Below are 12,818 nucleotides of genomic sequence, written 5' to 3' on the forward strand. Positions count from 1 at the left end.
AAATGCTAAAGTTACATATTTAATGTAATTAAATTGGTTAATTTATGAGAATGCACCACTAATTTTGCCATATTTATTGAATTTTGTGCAGGAATGCAATTTGGGGCTAAATAGAAGAAAAAGGAAACAATTGGGCCAAATTAAAGAAAGAAGCAAAGAAGGAGGGCCAAAGTAGAATTTTTCCAATATTAATTAGCTGAAAATTTTGTTGACTTAGTGGGAGAGATTATTTTGGGATATTTTTTGTCATGGAATATTTTTTTCCTTAATTTTCTATGACTAGTTGGCTCCTAATTTAGTAAATCCTCTAGTATAAATAGAGCATGTATTGTTCATTTATTCATCAATCAAAATATTAAGTTTTTGTCTTTCAATACATTCTCTCTTTTCTCACGTAGCATTGTTATTTCTTTAGTTTCCTTTCCTTCAATTTTTAATTTCCAGTAGCTAATCACCAAATCAAGCCATTTGCAATTCCTTTTTCAATTTTTTTCCAAATAGTCAACCACCCACTTTAATATATTCCAACCCCATACTCAATCACATCACCCATCTTTTCACCATTTCTACCTTATTTAATTTATCAAATACCAACATGCCCCAAACCTTAGGGCTAGTTTGGATGGGCGGTGTGTTTACCTCCGGTGAGGTTAAAAACAGCGGTGGCGGTGAGATTAGTTACTGTAGCGGTGAGATTGGGTACTGTAGCGGTGAGATTAGAAACAAAGTGGAGTGTGTGTTTGGATTCAAACGCAGCTGTAGCGGTGAGGTGAGAATGAAAAATGACTATTAAGGACATCAGATTAGAATTGATATATAATAGAAGTTATTTAAATTATTTTACATTTTTAAAATTATTAAAATATGCAAAATCATTTAATAAAATATTAAAATGTATCTTCCAATATTTTAATGAATTATATAATTAATTTAAATTATTTATTAGATAAAATGATAATTATTTTTAAATTTTTATAGTTATAATTAATTTTTTTTATAACAATGATAAATATTATTTTCACAAATAATAACATTATACTTGGATCTAATTTTGAAGTATCTAAACGGATGATTTTTAATAATAAAAAAATAGTAACATAAGACATAACAAGTTTCATTATTACTAGAAATTAGGTTATGATACAAAATGTGTTTACAAATATTGATTCATTAAACTAGTTGTAATGGTTTCCCTTAACATTGTGATTTCAAGGTCACTTTCTCTGTTAGAAGAGCTCGATTCACCTCTGTCAAACTGGCTTGAAGAGACTAGCATGTCCGGTATATTCTCAAATTCTCGAAAATCCTCATCATTTGACCAAGCATGTCTTCGAATGTAATTATGCAAAACCATTGTTGCAATAACTATTAAAACTTGCTTGTTGAATGAATAACTTGGAATATCTCTTAATATTGGCCTTTTTTTTTTCCACACTCCAAATGTTCGTTCAATCACAGGCGTAACGAAGAATGGGCATGATTAAAGATTTCTTTTTCCAGATACTTGATGATTACCTCGACGAAAATCGTAAATGATATCGTTCCCCTATATGGACCTAGAAAATCGCCATTTGTGGATATCCGAATCCACAAGATAATATTTTCCGCAAAAAAGTAAAACATAATATCAAGTTTAAAATAAATTAAAATTTTAATATTTTTATGTAAAAGTAATTAAAAATTAAAGTTCGACACGGTGGAGGTGTGGAAACTTCAACTCTTGCTTTCTAATTGCTTGTAAAAAAATTCTACTATCATGTGCTGTTCCTTTCCAACCAAGAAATGCAAAAATAAAGCACATGTTGAAGTCACAAGCTGCCATAATATTTTGAGTTGGTTCACCTTTCCGTCCAATATAAGGTATTTGAGAAGAAGGCGAAATGCATGCTTTTATGTGTGTTCCATCTATGGCCCCAATACAATCCTTTAAAATAAATACATGTAATGAGATAAAAGTTAGAAATAATTTATGTTTTAAAAATATAAAGATTGTGTAAATTTTACCTTAAAGTGAGGCCAATATCTTGTATCATGTCGAATATGGTTCGGTACTTCCTCGAATTGACCTTCAATGGGTTTAATCGTGTCTATTCCCATTCGAGCAAATATATGCAACATATCAGTAAAAATTCGACTAACAGTTTCCCCAGATCGTTGAAATCGCTCTGTTCCATTTGAATTTGATTCTCTATTTCCAAGAATGTACAATGATAACGCTAATTTCTCCATCGCCGATACTTTCCCATTCTTTAAGCCATAATTTGTTTGCAAATCATGCAACAATCTGTGAAATATATTTTTTGGCATCCTAAAACTAATCATGCAACGATCATCGTGCCCATTTAATACTTCGTCCACCCACATTTAACCAGTATAATTTGAATCCATACGTGGTTGCATAGTGAAATAAGTTTCGTGGTGTACCAATACACTGCTTAACACATATTCTTCCTCATTATGATAATTGTTGTGCTCAACTTGGTGACCCAATGAAACACTTCAGTAAACTAGAGTTATCAGGATAATTATTGTAAATTCTAAGGGACAAAGATGTATAGAGTTTAAATCCCTTAATACTCTCATCTTGTAGGTAGGCACTAATTTTAGTCGTTAATATAATTCAATCTGTACTATTGGATCTAGGAGACCTCAACTATAAATAGAGGCATTCTCTCTCATTTGTAATCATCCCTTGTATTCTATTTAATAATGCATTTACTCAAACACTTAGGAGGATTTGAAGCAAAGAAATTGCCTAAGACTGCGCGATTTGTCAAACTAAAGTTCTAGTCGTATGATACTTGAAGGGGGTAAATTTTTCAGGCAAAACAGTTGCCATTCGGGAGGAAAAAGAAATGAAAAGAGTGAGAAGAAAAAGGAAATTGATAACAGATGCTACCATTCAGTTAATGCCATGATAGTCTTTGTTTGAAAATAATGCCTTAGCTTCATAGCAGAGATGACCGAAGCTAGTGCTAGCTTCTCTAACTTGTAGTGCTTGACCTCTGCTCCTTGTTACACTTTTCTAATGAATGCTCGAGTCTCTAGTTCCCTTCTATGTATTTAACTAATGCCACACTATTGTCTTATCCTACGTTGTTTTAGCATATGGGTTAGCAATAAACAAACTCAATTGGTAATATTTAGTCACTCTTATAACTTATTTTTAGTAAAGAAAATGAGAAAGAAATCTTATTTTTTACAAAAAACTTTTATTCATCTTTCTAATTTCAAGTTTAAATTTATATTAATTATTTTTTATTTTATATCTAACTACTTTAATACTTGAGTAATAATTTTTTTCCTTATATTATTGATTAAATGCTAAAGTTACATATTTAATTAAATTGGTTAATTTATGAGAATGCACCACTAATTTTGCCATATTTATTGAATTTTGTGCAGGAATGCAATTTGGGGCTAAATAGAAGAAAAAAGAAATAATTGGGCCAAATTAAAGAAAGAAGCAATGAAGGAGGGCCAAAGTAGAATTTTTCCAATATTAATTAGCTGAAAATTTTGTTGACTTAGTGGGGGAGATTATTTTGGGATATTTTTTGTCATGGAATATTTTTTTTCCTTAATTTTCTATGACTAATTGGCTCCTAATTTAGTAAATCCTCTAGTATAAATAGAGCATGTATTGTTCATTTATTCATCAATCAAAAATATTAAGTTCTTATCTTTCAATACATTCTCTCTTTTCTCTATTTTCTCACGTAGCATTGTTATTTCTTTAGTTTCCTTTCCTTCAATTTTTAATTTCCAGTAGCTAATCACCAAATCAAGCCATTTGCAATTCCTTTTTCAATTTTTTTCCAAATAATCAACCACCCCACTTTAATATATTCCAACCCCCATACTCAATCACATCACCCATCTTTTCACCATTTCTACCTTATTTAATTTATCAAATACCAACATGCCTCAAACCTTAGCCAACTAAATCCATTTTCAGCTTTAGGCCGAAATTAGTCTCGTCAAAACCCGTGAGTTACGAACCCGAGCCATTTAACTCCTAAAATTCCAGTACTTATTACTTCTCGGATTAAGAGTATGATTTTGTCAACTCATAAAGTCGATCAACACTAAGTCAAAAAGACGTCGTTTGATTTAGTGTGGTTAGACGTCTGATTGGAATTCGAAAGGAACGTTTCTAATCGATTTTCGTGAACACATTGGCGTGCCAAGTGGAGATTGTTGTTTGGTTCCGTCAAGGAAGTAGTAACCGGATTTAAATGTCCCACGCGGTTGAGGGCATTGGTTCGAGCTAGGCTCTTCTAGAACGCAAAGTGCGGAGTTCTAAATCACGAACGTTTCGTGGTTGTTCGATCGGTAAGAATTAGTTATTGGACGTTCCATAACTAATTTACACAAGGAAGAGTTGGTGTCCGAGGCGTCCTTGGTAGCTATAACTAGCTTATTGGAAAAGAGGAGTTCATCCAATTTCGAGGATCGGTTCAAAGACGAGGAAAATTCGTGTCTAAAGTGAGCTTATTCTAATTAATTTTTCTTCATATTTATTTCCTTTGTTTTTATTATCCTGTTTTCAACTTTTACTTTTTACGTTATTTTTTCATTTATTTGGTCATCAAATTTTATCCCCGAATTTCTTGGGCACGACAATGCCTTCGACGTAAATCTGGTCAAGAGAGCAACAATTTACAAAAACGGTCTCGAGGATCGACCCTACTCCCTATCTTGCATAATTTGCAATTTAAGGCGAGGTTTATATTGGTGGATTCGACACCCATCGGTTTTGGCGCCGTTGTTGGACCGGCAACACTTACAAATTGTTTAGATTATCTTCATGACCAGATCTTCATCCGGAGATCTCGAATCGACCCGAGATCGAAAAATCAGCATGAGTGCGACGTAAAGAGACGGAAGTTCTTAAAGCGTGTAGAAGCAATTCAACGAGGAAAACAAGTCGAAGTGGTTGAACTTGAGACCAAACCACTTTGTGAAATAAAAGAGGTAGAAGACAACCTCGGTGAACCAGAGAGGATGGCAAACCGAACCATTCTTCAGCTAGCCGCTGCTCCCAATGAGCAAACACCGTTATGCATCAATTATCCAGTCGAAGAAACCCCGTTCGAGTTGAAGTCAGCCCTGATTCACCTTTTGCCCACTTTTCGAGGCTTGAAGAACGAAAATCCACATACCCACTTGAGAGAATTCCACATGGTGCGCTCAAGCATGAAACCATTGAGGAGTAATCAAGATGAAATCAAACTTGGGCCTTTCCTTTTCTTTAGTTGATCTGATGAAGAGAATGGTTATTTTACTTACCCCGGTTCTATTACAACATGGGATGACTTATCTCGTGTTTTTCTTGACTGATTTTTCCCAGCATCGCGAGCAGCTGAACTTAGGAGAAACATAGTGGGAATTCGCCAAATGGAGAGTGAATCGCTCTACGACTATTGGGAGCGATACAAAAAACTGTGTGCAAGTTGTCCTCAACACGGTTTGACCGAACAATCACTTCTACAATATTTCTACGAGGGTTTGCTCCCAATGGAAATGAAAATGGTTGACGCCGCTAGTGGAGGGCGCTTGTCAATATGACTCCTCAAAGGGCAAGAGAGGCGATATCCACCATGGCGGCAAATTCTCAAAAGATGTCGGCCAATTCGAACCCACAAGACAGGTTAATGGGGTAAACGTTTCATCCTTAGAAGATAAATTGAATAAGCTTACCAATGTTGTTCAATCTTTGTTTACAGAAAAGAAGAATTTGACTCCACTGTGTGGAATATGTACTACGTCTGAACATTCGACGGATTTGTGCCCAATCGAAAATTCAACGGCACATGTCGACGCTGTCGGAGGTTTTCCAGGACCTCCACAAAGACGTTATGATCATTTCTCTAACACTTACAATCTCGGATGGAAGGATCATCCCAACTTGAATTACGGAGCTAACCCCGATATAATCCATCGTACCAACCAAGACTTCCAGAATCGCCACCCAAGCCGAGCACATCTCTAGAAGTCATTATGGAAAGACTTGTTGTCAATGTTGCGAAGTACCAACAGAGAGATGACGATCAATACAGGAGTTAACTAATCAAGTTAGTAAACTCTCGATGGCGATTAATCGTTTGGAATCTCAAGGTAAATTACCTTCCTGATGTAACCGAATCTTAGGCAGAATGTAAGTGCAATAACTCTTTGTAGCGCAAAGATTTTGGAAATAGTTCCAGAAAAAAGTCATGGGCAAGACAAGGAACGGGAAAAACAGATCTCTGATACAAAAGTCAAACTGGAATCAAAAATTCAGAAACCATTCATGATGCCACCTCCTTTCCTAGAGAGGCTCGCAAAGGATAAGAAAGTGAATGAGGAAAAAGAAATCCTCGAAACATTGAGGGAGGCAGAGGATCAAGACAAAACAACTTTCAAATGCCCTTTTGGAATGTTTGCGTATAGACGAATGTCGTTTGGACTCTGTAATGCTTCGGCCACTTTCCAGAGATGCATGGTGCGCATATTCTCCGATTATGTCAAGAAAATCATTGAAGTCTTCATGAATGATTTCACGGTGTACGGATTTTACAGACGATTCATAAAAGACTTCTCGAAGATCATGCAACCGCCTTGCAGTCTATTACAAAAGGATAAAGAATTTTAATAACACAGGTTGTCGAGCTAAACGACGTTAAACAAAGCGCTGTTGGGAGGCAACCCAAATTTTCTTTTCCTTTATGCAAATAAAATTTTTGGTAAAATGGAAAATGAAAATGCATGTCAAGGATTAGTTCTGTCTAAGGAAAGACTTGGTACTTAAGTATGTCCATTGTGACTCACCTCTCTTTCCTGGGAACTTACTTGGTGCATTTTTCATGACTATTTTACCGAATCTCGTAATCTTGATTTTTTTAAATGATTTATTTCTTGAGATTATTGCTTAGCTATTAAATTTGAGAAAATAAAAATTTTTAATTTTCCTATTATTGTTATTATTTATTTTTACTATTTTATTTTATTTTATTTTCATTTTTATTTTTGCAGGAAAACATTCCAAGACAAAATTAAATTCCACATGTCAACCGACAAAATTCTTTTCATTTCAGCCAAGGCCCACTCTACCTACGAGACCATCCTCCACGATGTTGAAATACATGGGGAGTTTCTTTTTCTCTCTTTCTCCTACTTATCTTTACTTTTATTCTTTAAATTACATTGGGACAATGTAAAATAAGTAGGGGGGAGGGAAATATAAATTGGTTCTAATTTGCTTATCTGTTGTCGCTGTTTTTGCATGTTTTCGGTAAAAGGTAAAATTTTTCTTTTAATGGTACACTTATGGCTTGACCTATTTAGCTATTTAATTCTCTAACACATGAAACTTTTCAGTAACCTAGACTTAGTAGGTAAGAAATTTTTGGGAATTATGTGTTTGCTTGATTGCCTGTCTTTTATCATATGTCAAATATTTGAAAAAAAAAAGAGAAAAAAATGAATAATAATACTCCTCTGATACGAATGTTAAGAGTGAAAAATTGGGGTTGTACATCGGGCTGAGTAACCGGAACGTAGTGCTTGGGTTGTCATTACATCTCGCGTAAAAAGGTTCGTGTGGTTGCCCAATTTCTTTGCACTCACTCCGCTAACAAGTTATCATGAGTAGGCGAAATAACCCGCTTAGAGACGTCGAATTGAGTAACCGGAACATGGTGCTTGGGTTGTCATCATGTCTCGCGTCAAAAATTTGAAAATGCCCTAAGTACAAAAATAATAAAATGAAAGGTAAGCCTATCAAGCTCTCATAAATTCTGAAATATATTTACTTACTTATTAGGCTAGGTTATATGAGATGTTAATGTGCTATGATTAAATCGTTGAATTGTGCAATCTATGAGGGTCAAGTCTTATTTTGGAGGAAATTTTTCCTTTTGCAGAAACATACAAAATGCTCGAGGACTAGCATAAGCTAAGTAGGGGGATTTGATTAAATGCTAAAGTTACATATTTAATGTAATTAAATTGGTTAATTTATGAGAATGCACCACTAATTTTGCCATATTTATTGAATTTTGTGCAGGAATGCAATTTGGGGCTAAATAGAAGAAAAAGGAAACAATTGGGCCAAATTAAAGAAAGAAGCAAAGAAGGAGGGCCAAAGTAGAATTTTTCCAATATTAATTAGCTGAAAATTTTGTTGACTTAGTGGGGGAGATTATTTTGGGATATTTTTTGTCATGGAATATTTTTTTTCCTTAATTTTCTATGGCTAGTTGGCTCCTAATTTAGTAAATCCTCTAGTATAAATAGAGCATGTATTGTTCATTTATTCATCAATCAAAAATATTAAGTTTTTGTCTTTCAATACATTCTCTCTTTTCTCACGTAGCATTGTTATTTCTTTAGTTTCCTTTCCTTCAATTTTTAATTTCCAGTAGCTAATCACCAAATCAAGCCATTTGCAATTCCTTTTTCAATTTTTTTTCCAAATAGTCAACCACCCCACTTTAATATATTCCAACCCCCATACTCAATCACATCACCCATCTTTTCACCATTTCTACCTTATTTAATTTATCAAATACCAACATGCCCCAAACCTTAGGGCTAGTTTGGATGGGCGGTGTGTTTACCTCCGGTGAGGTTAAAAACAGCGGTGGCGGTGAGATTAGTTACTGTAGCGGTGAGATTGGGTACTGTAGTCGGTGAGATTAGAAACAATAGTGGAGTGTGTGTTTGGATTCAAACGCAGCTGTAGCGGTGAGGTGAGAATGAAAAATGACTATTAAGGACATCAGATTAGAATTGATATATAATAGAAGTTATTTAAATTATTTTACATTTTTAAAATTATTAAAATATGCAAAATCATTTAATAAAATATTAAAATGTATCTTCCAATATTTTAATGAATTATATAATTATTTTAAATTATTTATTAGATAAAATGATAATTATTTTTAATTTTTTATAGTTATAATTAAATATTTTTATAACAATGATAAATATTATTTTCACAAATAATAACATTATACTTGGATCTAATTTTGAAGTATCTAAACGGATGATTTTTAATAATAAAAAAATAGTAACATAAGACATAACAAGTTTCATTATTACTAGAAATTAGGTTATGATACAAAATGTGTTTACAAATATTGATTCATTAAACTAGTTGCAATGGTTTCCCTTAACATTGTGATTTCAAGGTCACTTTCTCATTAGAAGAACTCGATTCACCTCTGTCAAAGCGGCTTGAAGAGACGGCATGTCCGTATATTCTCAAATTCTCGAAAATCCTCATCATTTGACCAAGCATGTCTTGAATGTAATTATGCAAAACCATTGTTGCAATAACTATTAAAACTTGCTTGTTGAATGAATAACTTGGAATATCTCTTAATATTGGCCATTTTTTTCCACACTCCAAATGTTCGTTCAATCACAGAGCGTAACGAAGAATGGGCATGATTAAAGATTTCTTTTTTTCCAGATACTTGATGATTACCTCGACGAAAATCAGGTAAATGATATCGTTCCCCCCTATATGGACCTAGAAAATCTGCCATTTGTGGATATCCGGAATCCACAAGATAATATTTTCCTGCAAAAAAAGTAAAACATAATATCAAGTTTAAAAATAAATTAAAAATTTTAATATTTTTTATGTAAAAAGTAATTAAAAAATTAAAGTTCGACCTGGTGGAGGGTGTGGAAACTTCAACTCTTGCTTTCTAATTGCTTGTAAAAAAATTCTACTATCATGTGCTGTTCCTTTCCAACCAAGAAATGCAAAAATAAAGCACATGTTGAAGTCACAAGCTGCCATAATATTTTGAGTTGGTTCACCTTTCCGTCCGATATAAGGTATTTGAGAAGAAGGCGAAATGCATGCTTTTATGTGTGTTCCATCTATGGCCCCAATACAATCCTTTAAAATAAATACATGTAATGAGATAAAAGTTAGAAATAATTTATGTTTTAAAAATATAAAGATTGTGTAAATTTTACCTTAAAGTGAGGCCAATATCTTGTATCATGTCGAATATGGTTCGGTACTTCCTCGAATTGACCTTCAATGGGTTTAATCGTGTCTATTCCCATTCGAGCAAATATATGCAACATATCAGTAAAAATTCGACTAACAGTTTCCCCAGATCGTTGAAATCGCTCTGTTGCATTTGAATTTGATTCTCTATTTCCAAGAATGTACAATGATAATGCTAACTTCTCCATCGCCGATACTTTCCCATTCTTTAAGCCATAATTTGTTTGCAAATCATGCAACAATCATGAAATATATTTTTGGCATCCTAAAACTAATCATGCAACGATCATCGTGCCCATTTAATACTTCGTCCACCCACATTTAACCAGTATAATTTGAATCCATACGTGGTTGCATAGTGAAATAAGTTTCGTGGTGTACCAATACACTGCTTAACACATATTCTTCCTCATTATGATAATTGTTGTGCTCAACTTGGGTAACAATTGTGGCTATTCTTCGTTGAGCTTCTTCACTTAATTCAGATGTATCATAATTCATATCAAAACTATTATATATATTGTTAAATTCATCCATAACCTGAAAAGGTAATCAAATGTAAGTAAATTAATATTTCGTGACATTCTATACAACACAGAAACTTGATTAAAAGCATAACATAAAAATATCAAACATAAAAAGTAGCATACATTAGTTTTACATATAAAAAAGTAGTATAGTTATATTACAATAATATTTCTAAGGAGCTGATGGTGGAGGTGGTTGATGATATGGTTGGAAGGGAAATGAGGATGTTGCTACCAAGGATGAAAATGATGCAATTGGATTTTGTTCAGCATACTCACGTCGAAGCCACCAAACCCTATCATCTGGATCTAAGTTCAAAAACATTTCTCGTTTCACCGGTATTTGGAACATTTTGGTGGCAAAATAGTACAGTTCATCTCTTTTTGGAATTTCATCTCCCAAAGCACGCAAAGCATCCATTGCATTTGAAATAGTATATTGAGAGTGAGGAAAAATAATTTCATTCACTGACTTCCTTGGACTAGTCATACTCTCACACAATTTCTCAATCTGAGTAGTTAATGTATTTCTTGATGATTTTCTACTTGAACTTGACTTTTTTCCCTTACCGTGTACAGCCCCAAGTGTTTGCTTTCTTCGATTAGGGATTTTATGAGAAGGGTTTGATGGTACCTCATCAGGGGGAATACCTTCATTCTCGTTACTATGTTCATCTGAATCACCAAATCCCTCATTAGGTGCATCATCTCCCATAGGAACCCCACGTGGAAGAACACCAGACGAAGGTGCCCATGCGTTCTCTCCAGTGGCTACAATGCCACCAAACATTTGCCACATTAACTCATTTAATCGTGGTTCAATTCCTTTCTTCTTAAATCCTTTAAAATCAGGATTTTCCTACATAATATGTTAAACGTTAAATGTTATACTAAGATTTTTATAACTGTAAATTAATAATTTTAATAAACTTTATGCATTAAAATAATGATAAAGTTAACACTAACCTGTATTTTTTCAGCCCACCACTCTTCGGTAGCATCGACCGTCTTTTTAAATGGACACCATCCAATACCTGTAGATTCGTTAAGCAACTCCCTCCATAACCTCCATTCTTTTTTTAATGTATCCCACTTATTTTTCAATTGAGGTTTTCCATAATTTTTTCCCGTTTTTGCTTGAAAAAGAGCAATGACATTTTCCCATCCCTTTGAGTTTAGATGAGTTGTCGGTCTATTGCCAGCATTGACTTCATTCACGCAAAGTTCACAAAATATCAACGTCAACTCATCGTCCCAAACAGCTTTTGTTGCTAAGCTACTATCTCCCTCCACAAAATTTCGTGTCTTTACCATCTATTGTCATTGATATAATTCAGGTCAATGTGCTAGCATTCACCAAGAAGCATAGAGAACATATATAGTCTATAAGTTATTTTAATTGTCTATAAATAGATACATGTGTTATTATGGCTTGTAAGATGGACTTATTTATTTTTTTATTTATCTTTTTTTGTTTTGTTTTGTTTATTTTTTAATCAAATGTTCTTGGACAAATTATGACCATTGTTCAGAATTGGTCTCTAAACTATTGTTGTTATATCAATTAAGTCATGTCATTATTAAAACATGCCAAATATTACGTGGCATTGTAACAACTTGTTTTTTCACCGGTGTAGAAAAATTCGACTTTGAGATCGAATTGTTTAAACTGAAAATTTCTGAAAAATTAAACCAAGAAGTTTCCGGGGCGAGAATGAGAATTGAGATGAAAATGGTTAAAGAAATTAGTAATTATAGTATAAAGACTAAATTGAAGAAGTAGTAAACATTAGGAGGATTAGGTGAGTTATTAATCAAAGCTATGAGTCGGAGGCAATAGTTAGTGGATGATATTGATTTTAGCCATTGAAGTCCACTAACATATTTATGAATCAATAATGGCCATTAGATTTATGATTAGAAAAGGATTTATATTATTATTATTATTATGAGAACATAAAAGGAAAGATGAAAGAACAGATTTGGTCATTCTCATCTCTCCCAGACGGCAAAGAAAGGAAGAAAGAACAAATAAATTTTCTCTCCATGCCGTGAGTTCAATCCGAGAGGTTAGTGTTTCCTCCTTCAAATTTTGATTGAATTATAGCTTTAGCTGTTACTTAAGAGTTAAGAACAGAACCTATTCAAGTGAATGTAGAAATTGAAAATAAAATGCTTAGAAAACCTAGAAATACCATAAATGCTCAAATTTCAGATCCTTCGATATGGTGGTTGGATTTGTTTTGGCAAGTTCTTTTATTTGGTTTCTAGTA

The 12,818-nt window shown here is 33.5% G+C and overlaps 1 protein-coding gene across 1 annotated transcript; it reads right to left on the reverse strand.

The window, feature by feature from the left end:
- Positions 1-10,717: 10,717 nt before the first annotated feature.
- LOC105780893 (L10-interacting MYB domain-containing protein-like) lies at positions 10,718-11,859 on the reverse strand. The gene is made up of 3 exons (XM_052621279.1): positions 11,745-11,859; positions 11,512-11,579; positions 10,718-11,404 (listed from the first exon to the last, which is right to left on the reverse strand). Exons 1-3 carry the CDS (start codon positions 11,857-11,859, stop codon positions 10,718-10,720), a joined length of 870 nt encoding a protein of 289 aa, XP_052477239.1.
- Positions 11,860-12,818: the final 959 nt, after the last annotated feature.

The sequence above is a fragment of the Gossypium raimondii genome, chromosome 9 (assembly GCF_025698545.1).
Source record: "Gossypium raimondii isolate GPD5lz chromosome 9, ASM2569854v1, whole genome shotgun sequence".
NCBI classification, from domain to species: domain Eukaryota; kingdom Viridiplantae; phylum Streptophyta; class Magnoliopsida; order Malvales; family Malvaceae; genus Gossypium; species Gossypium raimondii.

Bases quoted from the DNA above. Each gene is read 5' to 3' on its own strand.
- LOC105780893 (XM_052621279.1), bottom strand. From the start codon at position 11,859: ATGGTAAAGACACGAAATTTTGTGGAGGGAGATAGTAGCTTAGCAACA. The intron at 11,580-11,744 runs GCAATAGACCGA...ACGAATCTACAG, and splicing joins CGTGAATGAAGTCAATGCTG to GTATTGGATGGTGTCCATTT. The intron at 11,405-11,511 runs GTTAGTGTTAAC...CATATTATGTAG, and splicing joins GGTGGGCTGAAAAAATACAG to GAAAATCCTGATTTTAAAGG.